Raw genomic sequence first — 19,408 nt, 5'->3', positions numbered from 1 at the left:
GGACGCTGACTTTGATGATCCTCTAGAAAGTCACAACACCAGCAGACATCCAATGGAAGCAAAAAAGAGTGCTCAGCATCCGTGGGGCTCATTGCTAAATCCCACAGCCAGACCCAGACTGGCCTGCCGAAGGTACAGCAATCCCACAAGGGAGGTGAGCCCAATGACCAGTGGTGCTTCTATCACCAGCGATGGGGTTCTGGAGCTCAATGATGGTGACCACCGTGCACGTTTCGGGGAAAGCCATCGCTGATGACCAAGGCGGCTGGGCAACAAGACAGCCTCCTGTACGTAAGGGACAGTCAATCCAGAGGGTAGTTCCTCGTGGACACAGGAGCAAAGGTCAGCATCTTGCCCCCATTGGGGCAGGAAACCAGAAACAGGCAGAAAGAGGGCAGCCAACAATAGCACGATCAGGACCTATAGCATATGCAAGGTCCAAATGCAGTTGGGAGGCGACCTCTTCTAGTGGGTGTTCACGTTGGCAGCAGTTGAACAGCCACTCCTCGGGGCAGACTTCCTGCACACCCTCAGCTTGCTGGTGGACCTGAAATTCGGAGACTGGTTCACACACAGACTTTGCCCCTCAATGACGCCAAGCTCCTGGCTCCCCACCTGCACTTAGAGCAGTGATCAATGTACGAGTACGCCAAGTCCCTGGCAGTGTTCTCGGCAGTGTTTACCCCCCCCCCCCCCCAGTTCACCACAGAGATACCCCAGAATGGAGTGCAGCATCACATCCTCACCAAAGGCCCACCGCTCTATGCATGAGCAAGACAACTTCCCTCAGAGTAGCTCCAACTAGCAAAGGAGGAGTTAAAGAAGCTGGAAGAGCTTGGCACAGTATGGCGGTCAGACAGTCCATGGGCTTCTCCCCTGCACTTGGTACCCAAGGCCACTGGGGGTGGGAGACCATGCGGCAGCTAATGCTGTCTCAATGAGACCATCGCGCCAGACTGTTTCCCCACGTGGCTGACCTGCACAGGGCACATCACCCTGTTCAGCTTGTTCAAATTCTTGCATATGCCATTTGAGTTGAAGAATGCCATGCAAACCAACCAGCGGGTGATGGACACAGTGGGCCGAGACCTGGATGGCAACTTTGTATACCTCGATGACATCCTTGTGTTGAGCAAAGACTGGCAAGAACACATGGTGCACCTCCACAACCTCTACACCTGGCTGAGAGAGTTTGACTTGACAATCAACCCAGCCAAATGCCAATTCGGGTTAGAAACCATCGACTTCCTGGGACATAGGATGACCAAGGAAGGGGCCAGCGTCTCCTAGGCCCAGCTTGACCCGGGAACTACAAGAGTTTCTGGGGATGATCAACTTTTAGAACAGGTTCATCCCCTCAGCTGCCAGAATCATGTGACAATTTTTCACCTGATTAGCGGGCAAGGCCAAAGTCATAACATGGGACAGAGTCAGTGGAGGCTTTTGTGAAGGCCAAGGAAGCCTTGGCATGTGCTGCTCTTTTGGCACATCCCAGGGCAGACGCTCTAACAGCCCTGATGGTGGACACCTCAGGAACGGTGAACGGTGGTGTTCTGGAGCAGCAGATGAAAGGGAGTCGACAACCGGTGGCTTTCTTCAGAAATTATTCAATGTGGCCTCCAGAACTGAAGTACAGTGCTTTTGACAGTGAGCTACTGACTCTGTACTTAGACATCCACCACTTCTGGTCCTACCTCAAGGGCAGGACATTTACAGCCTTTACCAACCACAAACCCTTGACTTTTGCCCTGGCCAAAATCTCGGACCCCTGGTCAGCTCACCAACAACGTCATGTATCATACATCTCTGAATACACCACAGACATGCAACACATCTCGAGCAAGGGCAATGTGGTGGCGGATGCACTATCCAGGCAGAACATCCACACGCTATCAAAGGGAGTGGATTTTGTGGCACTAGCAAAGGTGCAGCAAGACAAAGCAGAGATACCCCAGGACAGAACACCCATATCAGGACTGCAACTCCAGGGTATCCCAGTCGCCGCAGGTAACACCACCCTCCTGTGTGACTGGCCACCGGACAGGCCAGACATATCGTTCCAGCATCTTGGAGATGACAGGCTTTCGATTCCATCCACGGCCTGGCTCACTGGTGGCCAGTAAATATGTGTTGCATGGTCTCTGGAAACAGGTAAGTGGGTGGGCAAAGACATGCACACTGTGCCAAACAGCCAAGGTACAGCAGCATATATTACATTGGACAGGGATCCAATTCACCTCCAGCTTATGGTCTGACCTTGCCAACCTATGGGGTGTTCAGCACCACACAACAGCATATCATCCAATCAAATGGGCTGATCGAGTGCTTCTACATCCACCTCAAATCTGCACTCATGGCCAGACTACAGGGACCCAACTGGATAGATGAGCCACCATGGGTACTGCTGGGGATCCACACAGCACCCAAGGAGGACCTCTACAAATCTTCCACCGAACTTTGAGTCTACATAGCTCAGCTGATTTCGCACCACGTCCAGACAAGCAACAAGACAACACAGCAACACTCCTCCACAGGCTACGGGAACAAGTCAGCAACTTGGCTCCAACTCCACTGACCAGGCACGGACAAGTGAGGACCAACATACCCAAAGACCTGCAGGACTGTATGTTTTCATTTGCAGGGGTCCACACCTCCCACCAGTACAGAGACTGTATGAGGGTCCATTCTGGGTCATACACAACAATGGTGCCATGTTCGAGCTGGAGGTTGGAGGCAAGGCAGAGGTCTTCACTATGGACAATACACCCAGGGAGACGCCAGCACTAAGCAAGAGAGGCAGGCCACCAAAGCCTAGAGACATTGCCTTCAGAAACCAAAGATAATACTGCCAGTTCTGGGTGTGGGGTGGGGTCATGTACCGGCTGCCGTGGCAATCAGGCCGATGCTCTGGGCAGCGAGCGCATCCAAGAGCCAGCAGACTGCACAGTAGCACTGGTCCTAGCAAGCAAACTGGTAGCTAAGGCAGTATAGGGGCCAGCATCCCCAACGTGATGCTGGTTCCGCTGCTTAGCCAACAGATAGGGACAGTGCACAGGAAAGAAGGTATTGTAATGTAAGAATGTACCCGTGCACAGGAAACCCGCTATTGTTATGTGGGTGGTGATGTCAGCAAAGGGGGGCAAACGGCGGGAACCCAAACTGTATAAAAGTCGGGCTTCAGGCCCAATAAACTAGAGCTATACCTGACTACACTTGTGTGCACACGCGCATGTGTGTATCTTTACTTCGAGTAGCACGCGGCTACAACATATCTTATTCTTGAGTATATTTGCATTACTGATAAGTAGAAATTCTGCCTGGCCCACAGGAAAGAATCTTTGGGTTGTATGTGATATTATGTGTCATCTGACAATAAATCTGAATGTTTTGAACTCTTGAGAGTGGTGGTGGTTGAGGCTGTAACAACTCTTAGATAGGCACATGGATTTAGGAAAATAGAGGGTTATTGGTGTGACATGGAGCAGAATGAGATTGTTGCGGAGGTGGTTTATAGAAGTTGGCACAACATTATGGGCTGTAATGTTTTATGCTGAAAAATATGTACCTCGATACTTTTCAGAATGTCCTCAAATTGCTTCATGATGGAGACTGCAGAAGGATTAGTTGTCTTTTCTACTTCCAACAGAATAGGGACCCAAGCAGCTGTCTTGTCCATTAGTTCTAGTTTCATTGAATAAAGGGAGAAAGAATGATATCAGTTCTGAATGGATTGAAGTCTCAAGATACCAATAGAACATGCAATAATAAATAACATTAGGTACAGAATTATTTTGAATGCTTAAGAGTTAGAGAGAAATTTTACATTTTTTTTTAAAATACCCTAAGGATTATTTTCTGTCACAGAAAGTCACACGGTTGCTGGTATGTAATGAGTTCTGTAAATCATGGAGACACAGGAGACTGCAAATGCTGGAATCTGAATTAAAACACAATCTGCTGGAGGAACAGTGGTTCATGCAGCATCAGTGGGAGAAAAAGATCATTTTTTGGACTTAACCTCTTCATCGGGGCTTTGTAAATGATGATGCCTGTCTGGGAAGAGCTTGAAGGGTTTTATTGGGTATTAGCAGTGATGTTCAAGGCACCAATGGCATCATGAAGAAAGCCTCTACTTCCTCAGGAGTTTGCGGAGGAGCTAGTGGAGTTGTTCAAGTGAACCGGTACGGACTTGAAGGGCCGACATGGCCTGTTTCCATGCTGTAAACGGTTATATGGTATGGTTATATAACCAGTAATCTTGGGATTCCTGGTAGTTTGAAGTGGATATCAAGCATAAAGTCTTGTCTGACAGAGTAAGTATATCAGATCATCAACATGAGAATGAATGTTGGAAGTTGAATGGAAAATATTATTTTGTTTTTAAAAATTCCAACAAACCTTCTTGGTTAGACATTTAGAAAATGTTTTGTGAAGTTTTTTTTGCCTAAAGTGTGCAGCAATTCGAAATCAGGAAAAATGTCAGTTGAATCATAGTCCTTCCATGGCAGTTTTTAGGTAGGAACTTGAAAAGCTTTCAAATTGCTTAATTATTAAACTTATCTGTGTCAAATAACAGCAAAGAAAATGAATGGCACAATATTGTATTTCTTGAAAATGCTAAACATGGCCTTAAATGCTCAAATTTGGCCTTGAAATCTGTCAATATTTTTAGTAGGCTCGGAGTGCTGCTGATTGCTTATTGGAGACTTGTCTAGAGCAGGGCCTCATCCTTCCTGGCCTGATCTCCCTGTCAGCTGTGTGGCAGCAAACCAACTTCAAAAATCTGCATTCATGGAGTAAATCAGCCAAGCTTGTTGTAAATGGGTATTTTTCAACACGGATTACATGGTGAGGTCAGAAACTTTGAATGCCTTCTTCAAAATTACAGGTAAGCTGAGGCAAACTACCAGCTTTAGCATCACCCCTACAACATCAAATCAACACAGGCCAGTGAGCATGCCCAGATTTTCTAGTTTCTGCCTCCATTTTGTGAATTGAGTCACATGGAGTATGGAAACATAGTCTATTTGAAGTATTTATTTGGTAAGTTAATTTAATTTAAAATATTCAATTAACTATTAAATAATGTAAGTTATAACCCACATCCTGGAATAGCATTTTAATTATAAATATAATTTGATCACATGTTCTCTAACATTGCAACACTGCATCCACCCCAGATGGTATACCTGGACGTAACCTTGAAACCTGTGTGGACCAACTAGCTGGAGGTTTTGCAATCATTTCAACCTATTGCTGCTCTGGTCTGAGGCCCCAAACTGCTTCAAAAGGACATTTATCATATTGATATTCAAAAAGAGCTTGGCAATCTGCCTTAATGACTATTGGCTGGTGGGATCTATTCACTTTGTGATGAAGTGCTTTGAGAGGTTGATTGTGGAGCAAATGAACAATTGCCTCAGGAAGGACCTAGATAAATTAACAGAACGGTACAAACAAGGGGGCTTACAGCTACCAAACTTTAAGAATTATTATAGAGCAGCACAATTAAGATACCTATCAGATTTTTATCAAACAAGGGAAAAACCAGATTGGACCAGATTAGAGCTAGATAAAATAGGGAGAAGGTACCTGAACATATACTATCTAAGTGGGATGAAAAGCTGGTGCAACATAGGAATTCGCCAGTACTGCACCATCTGCTCAACATTTGGAAGAAGATTCACATAGAAAGGAATAACACAAATTATCAACTACCAAAATTAATATTGACACAAAATCAACTAATCCCTTTCACAATAGATAACCTTTCCTTTAGAGAATGGGAGAGAAAAGGGATCAAAAGAATAGAAAATAGTTTTTCGGGAAATAAATTATTATCTTTTGAACAAATGAAGTACAAATATGGTTTAACTCACGGTACAACATTTGCATACCACCAACTGAAAACCTACTTGAAGGACAAATTGGGAAGCAGGCTGAGGTTACCAGAAGGAAGCAATTTTGAATATGTGATTACAGACACAATGATAATTAAAAGATTTATAACAAACATGTACATCAAACTGCAAGAGAAAGAGAATGAGGAAACAAGCTGTAAACCCAAACAAAAATGGAAACAAGATCTAAACATAAAGATAAAGAATTAAACATGGGAAAGCTATGCTCCGGAACTATGAGAAATACAATAAACACGAGGTTACACATGATACAATATAATTGGTTACACAGGCTATAAACCACACCCCAAAAGTTAAATAAATGGGACCCAACAGTATCTGACAGATCTTTTCGCTGTTAGAAGGAAATGGGAACAACAGTACATGCAATTTGGGCATGTGAGAAAGTGGAAATGTTTTGGGAAGATCTAAACCAGGTATTAAATAAAATCACAAAAAGCAACATACCAAAAAATCCAGAGATCTTTCTTCTAAGTAATATAAAAAGTAAAGAACTTGGACTCGATTTGGATGGAGCACAAAAAAGATTTATTATGATAGCCTTGCCTTAGCTGTAGCAAAAAAAATGTATTATGTCAACCTGGAAATTAGAAGATAGCCTGAGAATACAGCAATGGTACATAGAAATGAATAAATGTATTCCATTGGAAAAAATAACATATAATTTAAGAAATAACATCACAGTATTCGAACAAATTTGGGAACCGTACATGGAACACAACAGAGAAGTCCTACCGCGGACCTCCACCACCTAAAATGACAGAAAGAAGACGACTAAATGAACTGACTCAGTATGTAAAAGTAGAAGACACAAATTTCTTGTTTATTTTCATTGTGTGATGACATTGTTTAATGGGTTTAATGTATCATATATGTTGAACGTTGAGTGGATGGGGAGGGGGGGTGAAGGAGGGCGGGGAGGGAGGGAGGAAATGGGGAGAAAATGACTGTATATTCAAGAGGGAAATGTTTGTGTGTATTTTGGTCAGTATGGTTCATAGTGTGAAAAATTTTTTAAAAAATTAAAAATAAAGGAAAGATCTGAACCCACTTCATTTTGCCTATCACTACAACAGCGGATGCCACCTCACTGGCCCTCTACTTTGCATAGATTACCTAGGCCACAAGAGTACCTATGTCATTTTGCTGTTCATTGACTACAGCTTAATACCATCATACCAGCAAAATTAATTACTAGACTTTGAGATCTGGGACTCTGTTACTTCTTTTGCAACTGGATCCTCACTTCTTCATTGGAAGACCCCATTCAGTTATGATTGGCAACATCATCACCTCAAGGACCATCAACAATGGAGTGCCTCATGGCTCTGAGCTTTATTCCCTCCATACCCAGAAGTGCACAGCCAAGTTCAGCTCCAATTTATAAATTCACAGCTAACACCACAGCTGTTGGCCAAGTAGAGGGAAATGAGAATATTGGGTGGCGATTGAGAATCTGATTGTACAGAGCCAGAACAATAATTTTGCTTTCAAATGCAAAAAACTAAGGAGCTTATTGTGGAATTTGACAAAATGAAACCAAGGGACATGCAGCCATTTTCTCAGGGCTGGTAGTTGAGGGGATAAGCACCCTAAGTTCCTGGGCATCCACATACTGAAGAAACTCTCCGAGGTCCAGCATATCAAGGCAACTGAGAAGAAGGCACACCAATTTCTCTAGTTTCCAGGGAGCTAGAGGAGAACTGGCATGTCACCAAATACTCCATTGGCCTTGCACAGGTGTACTGTAGAAAATAGCCTGTCTGATTGCATCATGATCTGTTTTGGAAAAGCAAGTGTCCAGGAATGCAGAAGCTGAAAAGAAAAGTGGGAAGCCTAGATAGGTCAATCAGGGGTAATAACCTTCCATACACTGAAGGGTGGCACAATTTGCACAGCGGTTAGTGCAATGCTCTTACAGTGCCAGTGACCGTGGTTCAAGTTTGGCACTGTCTGGAAGGAGTTGGCACATTCTCCTATGTCTGCATGGGTTTTCTCTGGGCACTCTGGTTTTCTCTCACTGTTCAAAACGTACCGGGGGTTGTTGATCAATTGGGTGTACTTGGTGGCGTGGGCTGAAAGGGCCTATTACTGTGCTATATGTCTGATATTTTTAAAAATTAAATTTAAAATTTAAAGAAAACATCCAGGTGGGGTGCTGCTTCAAGTAGGCAGTGAATGCCATGAGGATCCCTCTTACCCTGGTCACAACTTTTTCCCTCGCTGCTACCTTTTGGCAGAAGCTCTTGAAACTTGAGGTCTGCACCTTCAGGTTTAAAGACTTTTTAAAAAAAAACAGCAACCAGGCACTCCCCAAACTAGAACACTACTTCAGGTCCAAAGATCTGTCTCCACTCTAGTTTTTAAACTAATTGCAACTGTGAATATTTAGCTTTCTTTTTATATTCATTACTTTTTCTCACGTGTGGGAAATTAATTTATACTTATTGTTTCTCAGTGTATTTTAACGCTCCTATCTAGCTGCAGCCAGCAGGAACAATTTCAGTGCATTTGTACACTGCACGTGTAGATGACAGTAAGTTCTCATCTCTCAGTATCAGAATCATTTTGTTGCTTAATAACAAATTATACATTCTTTTTACATTTGAATGTTTCATACGAATATGTTATTTGAACACAACGTCAATAATTCATTTCAGTTTTTAGACCTCTATTAGCATTTTTTAGAATCTGATGTTGGTATTTGAAATGAATGCATTTAGTTTTAATTTGTTGCAACAATCTATCGTGCATTGTTCTACATATTGAACAACTTTTGCAGCTTTTTGTTCGAAAAACCGCACGTCCGTTTGCTGAACTCCCCCCCCCCCCCCAGACACAAATGTAAAATCCAAAAGGACGTAGTGACATTGAATCAGACCACGTTGCATTGAAAAATAACGCTGCTCCCCAAAAATTGTCTTCAGGTCACCCCCTGCTTTTTCGACCGAAATTGGCTGCTGTGCAGTTCACCAACAAGAGGGCAAGCGATTCTCCCAGGGCGTCCAAACCTCAGAGGATGATTGACACCTTGAGCAGCCGCGCATGCTCGCTTCCCTCCCCCGTTTCTGTTGCGAGGAAGCAAGTTGTGAGTTCTCGCGAGATTTGGCTGCCGAGTGACCTGCGCACTGAGGCTGGCGGCCGCCATAGAGCCGGGCTGGTATTTTCCAACAGATTTTTTAAAGACTGCAAACAGTTTTATGGTCGAAGGTTGTGCTGCCTTGCTATTGAAAGGGTCGGTTCGACCCGAGCCATAGGTCGGCGATCCTTTCTCGGGAGAGACGCCGAACTGCACTTAGTACATACCAGGAGCTCTCCCCCCCCCCTCCCCTCCACCCCTGCCCCTTTCTGTCCTCTCTCTTTCCCCTCTAAGTGATTCCTATGTGAAAGGAGCTATCAGCCAACATGTCAAACCTGGGAAAAGCTGGGACGAAGAAAGACACCAAGATGAGGATACGAGCCTTTCCTGTAAGTAAGAAGCAGACCGCAGCCATTTCACATACGGAGGCAGCAGCCTCGCCGCAGGACAAGCAGAAGTTTTAAATCGAGGGCCCGGGCTTTGCGGATGTCAACACAGAAGCAGGCCCCTTGTCGTTTGATTAATATTCATGGTGAGCCGTGGAAGTCAAACAGGGAGTGTGTTCAGTCTTTTTGGCTGTTCAGTGTGCTGGTGCCTTCTTCACTGGAGACTGCTGTACACTTTTATGTGTTTGTTATTACTTGATATATTTCCTTGCTCCAACCTAACAAAAATGAAAATCATATAGCTTTATTGGGAAACCTTATCTGTGGCAGGTTTTCGGACAATAGAGATGTGGCCAGAGAGGACAATACGTTGAAATGGAAGGTCTATGGCGTAGGATTGATTTTCCTTTTTTTTAAAAAAAATACTGCTCCAGATTTTTTAATATACCTGTAAAGTCAGCGGGATGTTTATTTACATTGTTTTCAGACCAGTTAAATGCCCCTTTACTTTGGTTTGTACTTCGCGACGAAGTACTCAAACTTACTACCACATTTGCATTTTGATTACAGTATAAGAATTCAAATGGTGGTACTTTTATTTGACATTGGAATTGTGTCCAGACTTGAGATTTGGTTCTCTTGCATTTGCACAATAAACAAATAGGCGTGTGACTCTCTTGTAGCATGGAAAATATTGATTAATAAAATAAAATTTAAACTTCTGGATGTTAGAAAATACAAACTTTGTAAATTCAAATAATTAGTAGCTAATGTTGAAGTTTTTTTAATTTCACTGAACACATTAGTGAGGTATTTTAATATAGTTCATAGTGCACTCAATTCTTGGTATAGCTGTCTATTTTCTGATCTCACTTTTGTCATCAACTCACAAAGATAGTAAACTGAACATGCAAAAAAAAACCTTTGAGAGGAGGAATTGTGGTCCTTACTGCTAGTGGAAACACTTTTGAAAATATTGAGCAGTGACGTTAGGCAGGGAGTCCATTCACTGAAGTTTGTGTCAGTAGCTACTTTGGCTTTTAGCATTTACATTACTAATCTTATTATGATGAGTTGGGTTTGAGGGTTGTTTAAATGAAGATGGGCAGTGTTTGGAGAAGAATTTGGAATCAATATTGTACAGTATTTAAAAATGTTCTAAATAATGTCAATCATGTAGTTGTCTCAAAATAGAAAAATGAAATTTACATTATTCTTGAAAATATTACTTTATTAGTTAATCTGATTTTTGAAAGGAAAATACTGCATCATCTAATCTCTAGTAATACAGTTGCACAAATAAAAGTAATAGTCGTGTTATGTCCAGGAACTATGAGACTGGCAGCACAGTTTATCCAATAATTAAAACAGCTATTGACTAATTTGTGTATTAGAGGTTTCCAAGTGATTCTAATTTTGATGGGTAAGTACATTTTGTGAAATCAAATTATTTTGAATGCTATTGTAACCTTGGTTTTAATGAGGAATTTAGAAAACTCAGTTATCCAAACTAGTTCATTTTATGTTTTGAAGTGCAACAATATAAGTATTGAACTATCCTTGCCCTCTGGTAAAGAAATCTCTGTATCATTCCAATTTTGGTATATGTGCTGCCAAAGCAAGCTCAAGAAATCTCTGCTGTGTGGAAGACCCTGATTTCAAGACCCAACTCTTGGCTGCACACACCCCAAATGAGGAAAACAACATCATTGCCCTAACAAACCCATTAAGAAATTTGTTTTGTTTTCTTTCTTTCTTCTAAACTCTGGTTTAACATCTCAAATGGCAAACCCATGCATTAATGTGGTGTATCTTCACTTAATCCATCATAAATATGTTCTTCTTTATTAAGACAGACTATAAATGTGGCCGGTATTTTGGATGTGATCTCAGCAGAGCTCCATATAATTGGAATAAAGTGTCTTTGGCCTAGCACTCAAATCCTGTTGCTCAAAGATCAGTATGTTTTCCTAATTGCTCTATGTAGCTGCTTGTTAACTTGCAATTATTCCGATACAAGGGTGTCCAGGTCACTAAGAGCGACAACAGCTTTCAGCCTTTTTTCATTTTTACATAAATTTCTATCTTTTTGCAACTAAAGTACTTGGGTTATGATTTCTCATTTTATTCCATATGCCATGTTCTTGCTCATTCTTTAAAACTGCCTCTCTCTGAAGCCTCTCTGCATCCTTCTCACATCCTGCGGGGCCATCCAACAATTTATCATCCACAACCTTCGATAAGTTACACTTCAAATCAATGGCTGTAGCCTCAGAAGTGTAATTCTGGTCACTGTCTCCAAAATGAAAATGAACACACTTATTCTGTTCATTAGCACATCTGCAAAGCATGCCATTATGTTACTGTGTTGTCTACAGTAGTTATTTAATTTGAGAATTTTGTTCTTTAAAAATGCTTCATGAGCATTTAAAGGCCTGACACAATACAGTGAGTGTTTTGGCAGCGTGTGTTCCCATGCAAGGAAAGTATTTGTGGTGAATTGTAGCTTTATCAATCGATGAGCCAAACTTCAAAATATCAGTAGTGTTATAGTTGAAGAATTATTGTAATTTTGTATTGTGAGTTCTTGTGTTATTCAAAGGCATCTGCATGTCTAAGTAGAATACCAGTAAATTCACCTTTTTTTCCTGTTCTGGTTGTTAGCTGTAAATGCCATTACCATATCTCTTTGGCTTGGCTTCGCGGACGAAGATTTATGGAGGGGGTAAATGTCCACGCCAGCTGCAGGCTCGTTTGTGGCTGACAAGTCCGATGTGGGACAGGCAGACACGGTGGCAGCGGTTGCAGGGGAAAATTGGTGGGTTGGGGTTGGGTGTTGGGTTTTTCCTCCTTTGCCTTTTGTCAGTGAGGTGGGCTCTGTGGTCTTCTTCAAAGGAGGTTGCTGCCCGCCGAACTGTGAGGCGCCAAGATGCATGGTTTGAGGCGATATCAGCCCACTGTCGGTGGTCAATGTGGCAGGCACCAAGAGATTTCTTTAGGCAGTCCTTGTACCTTTTCTTTGGTGCACCTCTGTCACAGTGGCCAGTGGAGAGCTCACCATATAACAATTACAGTACGGAAACAGGCCATCTTGGCTCTTCTAGTCTGCACCGATTTAAGTGAAACTCCATTCGTCCCACCTACCTGTTCCCTTACATTGACGATAAGCTTCAGCTTTTTCTTTATAATTAAAAGGAGTCTCTAACTGGTCATTAATTCTCTATTTTCTATGTTAAAATTTTTAAGATAGTTCTATCAGGAGAGTTTCTATTGGATTAAATAACATGTAGTCTCTTTAGCCTAATGTGAAATTTGTGCATAACATAACAATTACAGCACGGAAACAGGCCATTAGGCCCTTCTAGTCCGCACCGAACCAAACATCCCTCTCTAGTCCCACCTCCCTGCACAATGCCCATAACCCTCCATCTTCTTCTCATCCATATACCCGTCCAACCTTTTCTTAAATAATACAATTGACTCCGCCGCCACTATTTCTCCCGGAAGCTCATTCCACACGTCCACCACTCTCTGAGTAAAGAAGTTCCCCCTCATGTTACCTCTAAACCTCTGCCCCTTAATTCTTAACTCATGTCCTCTTGTTTTAATCTTTCCTCCTCTTAACGGAAATAGTCTATCCACATCCACTCTGTCTATCCCTTTCATAATCTTAAATACTTCTATCAAATCCCCTCTCAACCTTCTACGCTCCAAAGAATAAAGACCTAATCTGTCCAATCTCTCCCTGTACTCTAGATGCTTAAACCCAGGTAACATTTTGGTAAACCTTCTCTGCACTCTCTCCACTCTGTTTATATCCTTCCTATAATTAGGCGACCAGAACTGCACCCAGAACTCCAAATTAGGCCGCACCAACGTCTTATACAATCTCAACATCACCTCCCAACTCCTATATTCCATGCAATGATTGATAAAGGCCAGCATACTAAAAGCCTTCTTCACCACCCTATTACTTAATTACTTAAGTAATTGAATTTCTTAATTAACCCAATGCTGGCATTTAGTGTTTGCATATTTGAGTCCGCATTGATGGCAGAGGTCGACAGCATCGAGTCCACGCTGCTGAAGATCCAGCTGCGCTGGGTGGGTCACGTCTCCAGAATGGAGGACCATCGCCTTCACAAGATCGTGTTATATGGCGAGCTCTCCACTGGCCACCGAGACAGAGGTGCACCAAAGAAGAGGTACAAGGACTGCCTAAAGAAATCTCTTGGTGCCTGCCATATTGACCACCGCCAGTGGGCTGATACCGCCTCAAACCGTGCATCTTGGCGCCTCACAGTTTGGCGGGCAGCAACCTCCTTTGAAGAAGACCGCAGAGCCCACCTCACTGACAAAAGGCAAAGGAGGAAAAACCCAACACCCAACCCCAACCCACCAATTTTCCCCTGCAACCGCTGCAACCGTGTCTGCCTGTCCCGCATCGGACTTGTCAGCCACCAACGAGCCTGCAGCTGACGTGGACATTTTACCCCCTCCATAAATCTTCGTCCACGAAACCAAGCCAAAAAGAAAGAGAACATTAATGTAAAAATTTTTCAATTTTTAAAAATCGTTTCCTCTCTCCACAGAGCTTTAAGCCATTTATTACACACAATTTCATATTTTGGAAGAAATTTCTATTTTCCATTCCCACTGTATAATGCAAAAGTCAATCTACTGAATTTCTGTATTTTGAAAAAAACTGGATTTGAAAATGTTTTTGCATAAATTTTGAGAAGTAGAAGCATAATGCCTCTGTTTCATATGTAACTTGTGTACATTTTCCAATTTTCAGTTACCGCCAAAATAATTAAACTGTGACCAGAAGTTCGAGTTGCACAGGTTAAACATCGTGGCCTTAAAAAAAGGTTCACGACTGACCTAATGGATTATAAACCAATCTTCATCATGCGTAACTGAAAAGGCATGGATTGCCATCAGATAGAAAATAAACTAAGTACATCACTAAGGCCCTTCATTTAGACCTTGCACACTGCACAAACATAAAGTGTTCTGAAAAGTTTTAAAAGCATTGACATGTATTTAAAAAGGACATTAATGCAGATTGATATATTTAACAAGGTCCTTCCATTAGAACTTGCAAGCAGTGATTTTTTTTAAAAAATCACGCCTTGCAGCTGTGTAAACAAAGACTGCTTGCTATTAGAACAGCAAAGTTTCACTTTTCCACAAATGGTCAGTAAGCCAATGGACTTGTCTCTATGGATAATGATTGTGTACCTGTACTAGAAGCATTAGTTGGAAATAAATTGATTGACCTCACAAGTTTGCAGATCTGTGGATAGCAAATCAGGATGATAAGCAGAGAATGTAAATGTCAAAACTTTGTGTTAAATAACTAATTTAAAAGTTACAGTATCCTTGCAAGGAAGCTCAAACGTGTATAGATACAAATATATGGAAGCAAAATTTCATATGTATTCCATTCTCAGAGCTACAGGTAATAAATGACCAACCCTGCCCCTCACCAGATACTTGGGGAGAGGGGGGAAGAGTTGCATTTTAGAAGATTTCTACATAGCTATTTTCTGTAACACATAACTGTGTCATCTGCATCAAGAAACTCCAGTTGAAGAAAAAAAAATTGTTGTTTTATTTACTTTCCACAAATTCCATGCAAGAACAGTTTATTTCATATTTCAGTGAATTGAGTTTTGTAAGGTTGAATTTCTTGTAAACTGAACAGCCATAGCACAGGCCACCTGTATGCATACAAGTTTCTGAATTTCTATTTACTAAATTTGAGATTGCATTTGCACAAATGGCATTGCCCATGGAGACAAGATCTCTCCTCATCAATAGAGGGAGAGCAAAATGCTGTATTCACAACTCCCAGTTTGCAAATGAAAAAATTCTAACCCACGGCAGCATTCTTCCTCTTCAACCTCTTTTATTTCTAATCATTACCTCTCCCATCATTAATTCTTAATTATCCTCAAGCAGGCTGACCATATTGAAAACACCTGGAGAGATGATTGGAGCCAGGTTGAAAATTTTCTTCCGCAATCCAAAGCTTAATTTCATTCAGCCTAATTCACAAGCTTAACAAGCTTTGCGCCAGGAGGATACAAATAATCCAAAATGGAATTGGGGGTCATGCTCTTAATTGTCTTCATTCGTAAAGGAAATTCAAAGCAGTTCAGAAAGTTTTTTCCTGCTGCATTGCAGAAGGCATGGGCACTGGTAGGAGGAAGAGGCCAGAAACTTCCAAACTTATTTGGAGCACTGGTGTCTAGAAATCAAGTAATTGGAATTGTCAGCAGGAAGTTTTGCAAGAATGAATTAGTTCCAATAAAATACACATTTTACATACACCTTAAACCCTGATTGAAAGAAGCAAACCCTGGGTTAATTTAGTCAATCACCGAAGTTAATATTGTTCATCCAGTCCTAGATCAAATAAAGTCCACATGATTTCAGCTATGGTTATTTTTTGCTCATCATAAAGCTAACATTAATTTAAACTTTTGTCTGATTTTGTAAAAAATGTCTGCCTTTTGTTCTTAATACTGTGGCCAAAAAGTGATGTTGCTTCACTGCAACACACTTGATGTTTTATCTCTGCAGCTCTAAAATGGACTTGGATCTGATTTGCTGTGATCTGCTAGAGTTTTGATCAAGCTCCTTAATTAGGATAGGACCAGCTTTTCCTTTGCTTTTTCTATTCCTCTTCCAAGTGACAAGTTTTAAAAACCATGTTCGGAAGCTTGATTTAAGTATCCCAGTTCATAAGAAATAGTAGGAGTAGATCACCTGATCAAGCCAGATTTATACCATGTATTTAGTTTTGTCATAGAATGAATCACAAAGCATTTTGCAGTCAATTTTACATTAAATCCAACTGCTTTAAGTCCCTTTTTTTGAGAGTAGGAAGGGAATAGATTTTCAAGCACCAATAGGTGTTGAGAAAATTTGACAGTGGCACTGAGTAGCAAGTTTGCACCTGCAGTGAAGTTCTAGCTGTACCAGAAGATTGATAACAAACACACTAATGATGGTTGGGAGCAATTAAACTCCTGACAACATGGCTGGAGTGAATAAATGAATACTATTCATTTTTAGTAATGACTAACATTTGCATCACCATTTGCATTTCCTGACCACTTCAAGCTTGGAGTATGATTATAAAATTCATGCTATTTCTTTACTTGTATGACTATTGGAATTGTAGAATAAAAGGGAAGATTATAAAGTGAGGCTCAATAATTGGGAAACCTGAAAACATGCCTGTGGTCATGGGGTGATGTTTGGTGTTATTAAATTTATCGATTGCAGTCAAAAATTTGACTTTTTTTTCACTAGCCTGTTATACTTTTGTGGTGAGAATTGCAGATTAATGAGTATAATAGTTTTTTCCAATGTTACATTTTAAAATAATTAGTAAATCGTTAGCCATGTTGTGACAAAAGAGGTTCACCATTATTTCATCTTTGGAACAAGAGCAGATATCTTTCAAACTTCTGTTATGTTTCACCTCTTGTGTGCTCTAGAGCAGCCCATCTCACCAGGGGAACATACACTCCCCACCCCGAGGGTCGCAGCACATTTAAAGGAGGCCACAGACTAAAATCATAATTTAAAAAAAAATGTATGCAATGGGTAGGAGCGAAGTACAGAAGAAACCAACTAAATTTGACTGCTTCACAGAGAAGGTGGCCCATAAACTTTGAGCAGTCTCCTTAAGGGGGCCATAACCAAAAAAGTTGAGTGGCTGCTCTAAATGGTGTGGGATATCCTTGCTGGGAATTACAATTCTTATCCTTTTATTCCATTAACTAATGTTTCTGGAAAACCTTCAGTGCTATTTTTCCCCCATTAGACATTCCTAGGATGTTTTTGAATGAGTTTACCAGATAGTGATCAATTTAAAAAAAGTAAAGCTATTGTGTATTTACATTTGTTTATGGGAGGAGGACATGGCTGGCAATTCTTGCATTTATAGCTTATCCCTAATTATCTAGAACTGAGAAAGCATCTAAAAGTAAACCACATTGGTGAGTTGAGAGTCACTTATAAACCAGTCTGGGTTGGGAGGGCAGATTTCCTTCCCTGAAGGACAGTTAACCAAATTTTATTTTTAAAAAAGGAACCATTGTTGCTGTTATTTAATTTTTTTAAATGCTGGAAATTACCTGCAGATCAAGTTGCATCAATGGGAGGAGAAAGTAAGTGTTTCAGGTTGAAGTTGCGAAACAGGAAAGCAGACAAAAGAAGCTTTTAAAGCTTCTGGGAGGATGGCAAAAGGATGGCAAGTGGGATGACTGCTTGATTAAACTAGGGTGATCATGGAAATAAGGTTTGAATAAGGTTATCTGATAAATGGGAGCATATAGAGATTGCAAAGTACAAATCTGGAAGATGCGCCTGGCAGGTTAGGTGGGCATGTCCTTCACCATTGGTGGGGGTTGGTAAAAAGTGAACAAAATTAACAAGATAAGCCATCATCACAGATGGATGACTGATCCAGATGCTGAAATCAAACGACTGTTACTAACACTAACTTTCATTTCAGATTTATTTCAATCACCAAGGTTGAGAAGGTGAATGATAGGAATATTGCTCAAATGCTAATATTCTTAAGAGTTGAAGCTGTAGAAGATTTTTAAAAAGCCATTGAAAGCTGCATGATTTTTTTTTACCTTGCCTGCTAAAAAAAAAGTATTTTTCTAAGACATTGGTTCAAATTTATAACGTACTTCTGGGAATTTCACTACAGGGAAAAAGTTAGAAAATGCCAAGACACATACTTGTCTGTATTGATACACAGTATTACATTGCAAAGACAGGCTCAAGCAACTTTGACATTTTTCACTGGAATGGATTTCAGATTCTAATTTCAAATTATTGTCAGAGTACCATACATGACATCACATACAGCGAGCTTGGAAATTCTTTTTTCCTATGGGATAAGCAGAAATGCAACTTACCAGAGTGCAAAAAAAAACTGACTCAATCTACACATGTAAACAAATAAAGAAATGTAAACAAACTGCAATAGAGAGAGGAAAAAAACAAAGTATGAGTCCTTGAGTAAGAGCTAAGGGTTTTAAAGTAGGAGAGAGATGCTGGAAGAATTTAATTATTTTAAAGAGGGAAGTTGTGGGGATAGGGCTGTTGAAAGCCTGCATTTGCAAGACAATTGAGCAACTTTTTAAAAAAATTTTATTTTTCACACTATGAACCATACTAACCAAAATACACACAAACATTTCCCTCTTGAATATTTAGTGTCATTTTCTCACCTTTTCCCCCTCCCTTCCTTCCCTCCTTCACCCCCCCTCCCCACCCACTCAACGTTCAACATATATGATACATTAAACCCATTAAGCAATGTCATCACACAATGAAAATAAACAAGAAATATGTGTCATCTACTTTTACATACTGGGTCAATTCATTTAGTCGTCTTCTTTTTCTGTCATTTTAGGTGGTGGAGGTCCGCGGTAGGACTTCTCTGTGTTCCATGTACAGTTCCCAAATTTGTTCGAATACTGTGATGTTATTTCTTAAATTATATGTTATTTTTTCCAATGGAATACATTTATTCATTTCTATGTACCATTGCTGTATTCTCAGGCTATCTTCTAATTTCCAGGTTGACATAATACATTTTTTTTGCTACAGCTAAGGCAAGGCTATCATAATAAATCTTTTTTGTGCTCCATCCAAATCGAGTCCAAGTTCTTTACTTTTTATATTACTTAGAAGAAAGATCTCTGGATTTTTTGGTATGTTGCTTTTTGTGATTTTATTTAATGCCTGGTTTAGATCTTCCCAAAACATTTCCACTTTCTCACATGCCCAAATTGCATGTACATTGCATGTTCCCGTTTCTTTCTTACATCGAAAAGATCTGTCTGATACTGTTGGGTCCCATTTATTTAACTTTTGGGGTGTGGTGTATAGCCTGTGTAACCAATTGTATTGTATCATGCGTAACCTCGTGTTTATTGGAGTTAACAGCTTTGGGAGTTGCTGTCAGGGTGCATGTAAGGGCA

General features: G+C 40.9%; 1 protein-coding gene across 4 annotated transcripts in view; it reads left to right on the top strand.

Annotated features, from left to right (window-relative positions):
* The window catches only part of cul3b (cullin 3b), a 105,793-nt gene that overhangs the window by 26,239 nt on the left and 60,146 nt on the right, over positions 1 to 19,408 (top strand). Inside the window, exon 1 of one of the 4 annotated variants that reach the window (XM_069896744.1) lies at positions 9,030 to 9,389. The exons of 2 other annotated variants lie outside the window; for them this stretch is intronic. In XM_069896744.1, coding sequence (XP_069752845.1) covers positions 9,327 to 9,389 — 63 coding nt within the window. In that variant the 5' untranslated portion in view covers positions 9,030 to 9,326. Of the gene's footprint in view, positions 1 to 9,029; positions 9,390 to 9,435; positions 9,533 to 19,408 lie in introns of those variants that run through there. One more of the 4 variants, XM_069896747.1, reaches the window with a different exon arrangement.

Source organism: Narcine bancroftii, chromosome 9 (genome assembly GCF_036971445.1).
Source record: "Narcine bancroftii isolate sNarBan1 chromosome 9, sNarBan1.hap1, whole genome shotgun sequence".
Taxonomy (NCBI): domain Eukaryota; kingdom Metazoa; phylum Chordata; class Chondrichthyes; order Torpediniformes; family Narcinidae; genus Narcine; species Narcine bancroftii.
The sequence above is the reverse complement of the archived record's forward strand: the minus strand, read 5'-3'. Positions and strand labels throughout refer to the sequence as shown.